Source organism: Diaphorina citri, unplaced genomic scaffold (assembly GCF_000475195.1).
Source record: "Diaphorina citri unplaced genomic scaffold, Diaci psyllid genome assembly version 1.1 scaffold10960, whole genome shotgun sequence".
In the NCBI taxonomy this organism is placed as follows: Eukaryota; Metazoa; Arthropoda; class Insecta; order Hemiptera; family Psyllidae; genus Diaphorina; species Diaphorina citri.
In genome coordinates, this window is record NW_007388333.1 from 18512 (window position 1) to 20778 (window position 2267).

The 2267-nt window shown below is 42.4% G+C and overlaps 1 protein-coding gene across 2 annotated transcripts in view; it reads left to right on the plus strand.

Annotated features, from left to right (window-relative positions):
• LOC113472952 (NADH-ubiquinone oxidoreductase 75 kDa subunit, mitochondrial-like) overlaps nucleotides 1-1811 on the plus strand; it is a 20216-nt gene extending 18405 nt beyond the window's left edge. The window contains exons 1-2 of one of the 2 annotated variants that reach the window (XM_026832732.1): nucleotides 1389-1494; nucleotides 1654-1811. In XM_026832732.1, the coding sequence (XP_026688533.1) occupies nucleotides 1417-1494; nucleotides 1654-1809 (234 nt within the window). In that variant the 5' untranslated portion in view covers nucleotides 1389-1416 and the 3' untranslated portion in view covers nucleotides 1810-1811. Of the gene's footprint in view, nucleotides 1-1388; nucleotides 1495-1653 lie in introns of those variants that run through there. The other variant, XM_026832733.1, reaches the window with a different exon arrangement.
• The last annotated feature ends 456 nt before the right edge of the window (nucleotides 1812-2267 follow it).

The window sequence follows — 2267 nt, forward strand, 5'->3', positions numbered from 1 at the left end:
CTGTTGAAGAACGACTTTTCCTACACTCGGCCTCCGTTCGACGAACTAGTCTAGACGTGAGAGAGGGTCCACGACCTTTTGTTCTTTATGTTTTTTAATCTTTATCTTTCATTAATTTAAAAAATTTCTCAAAAATAGAGAAATTAATGTGTGTAGTATTATTCAAAGTTTTTTATATGTAGTAATTGTAGTATTATTCCCCTCCCTAAGGCTTCGGGTCGTGGAAGGACGTACCGTTCCTTCGCGTAATGTTGACCCTGGTTGGCACTGTGCTTACACGATATCGACGACCATATCGAGCAGTTTAAAAATGAGTAAGAATGCGTGTGAGTTTTCTTTTCATTTTTGTGTGTATGTTTGAACTTGTAGTTTCTCTCCAAAAAGGTTTAAATACCAGGTGAAGTACACCTCTTCTTTGTGGATACCTCCTACGCTCTCCGTTCGTGTTGTTCTATGGGTCCGATTTACATTATGTTGGGAGTATCAGCATAGACTCTGAGTTTGGAACCCAGGTTACATACGGTGTAGGTTAAGTAACCAGTCCATTCGGAAATGCATACGCTCGCAACTGTCCCCTCGGAGTTTAGAACCCCAACCATTGGTTAGTCATCTTATTCAGCGGAGAAGTCGTGGGACCGCTCCTACAATGTAGTATGCGCGACATAGAGATAAACAAGAGAACTTTTTCACACGGGCGCCAGCGTTGTTTGAAAACTTTTGCTGACCAAATCTCCTACATTTAATAAGCCAGCGCTACACATAAATAAGTTACTAATGTCAACATTAACACACAATAAGTAAATAACTTTGTATGTCATAAATAAAGCAATAAAGATTATTCCTGGGCACTTGTGAACAAATTTTTAATTTAATAGGTTAAGGGTGGGCCTGCTAGAAATAGGATTTGTCTATTCCCGGCAAGAGCTCTTCAGACCCGATAGAGAGGATAGGACAGAAAAGAGAAGATAGGTTAAAGCCCTGATATTCCTGGAATGTCAAGGGAGTATAGTTTGGAGAACCTTTCTTTTTTGTGTTACAATGGCTCTCTGGCGTTTTTTCGGGGAAGTACAATTGTGTCTGGAAATAAAAAATATTTAGAAGAGGGAGATAGAGAGCGAGGAGCCGGGGGGCATGGAGAGGAAAGAAAGTGATGTAAGTATCTCTCATCGTGGTAGGTAGCAGATATGTATGTTATCCAGATCAGACGGAGCAGCAGTGCTTGCCTTGGTACAACAGCTGGCTGCTAAGGTCACCTGTGAAAGTGATGTAAGTATCTCTCATCGTGGTAGGTAGCAGATATGTATGTTATCCAGATCAGACGGAGCAGCAGTGCTTGCCTTGGTACAACAGCTGGCTGCTAAGGTCACCTGTGAAAGTGATGTAAGTATCTCTCATCGTGGTAGGTAGCAGATATGTATGTTATCCAGATCAGACGGAGCAGCAGTGCTTGCCTTGGTACAACAGCTGGCTGCTAAGGTCACCTGTGAAAGTGATGTAAGTATCTCTCATCGTGGTAGGTAGCAGATATTTAATTATTTGACCATAATATTTAACGTAACACGCTTGTATGCCGAAGGTTTCAGGTTTGTTGCCCATATGCCCACCATTGCATTGACAAAAAATGAGGTTAGACAAATCATTTGATGTTTCCAGGTGCCATGTGATTGGAAAGTGCTCAACATTCTACAGAAGGCTGCGTCTCAAGTAGCTGCATTAGATATTGGATATAAACCAGGCACCTCTGCTATTCGAGAAAAACCACCCAAGGTTCTGTTCTTACTGGGAGCTGATGAGGGCTCCATCAGGTAAGATAATGTGCTGGAAAGTTGTTGTTAACGTCATTGACAACGCTCGGTCACTCATCTTCCAGGTCCAGGAAGGTGGCTGCTGCCACGGGGTTGGTCCATAATGATGTGGGGTCTAGTTGGGTGGGGTGTGCCGGGCAGATGTTAAACTTTCTCTGTGAGTTGCTGCGGTGAACTTACGGGTTTTTGAAGATGAATTCGTTTCGAACTTTGTTGAACGCACAACACATGCCTTCGTCCGTCAAAGAGGGGTAGAAAATTCGACTGCAGTTGATTGGATCTCCGTGCCACAAGCAGAGCCGCAACATACTGTCACATGGTTGTGTTACCTGGCAATGGGAAAATGGACATTCCAAAAGAGTGTGTCAGTAAATCTAAATAACCACTTATGAAATCATAAAAATCCAACCTTCATACTACCTATACTAGAATTACTAGAGGATCTAAAATTTTGAGGACTAC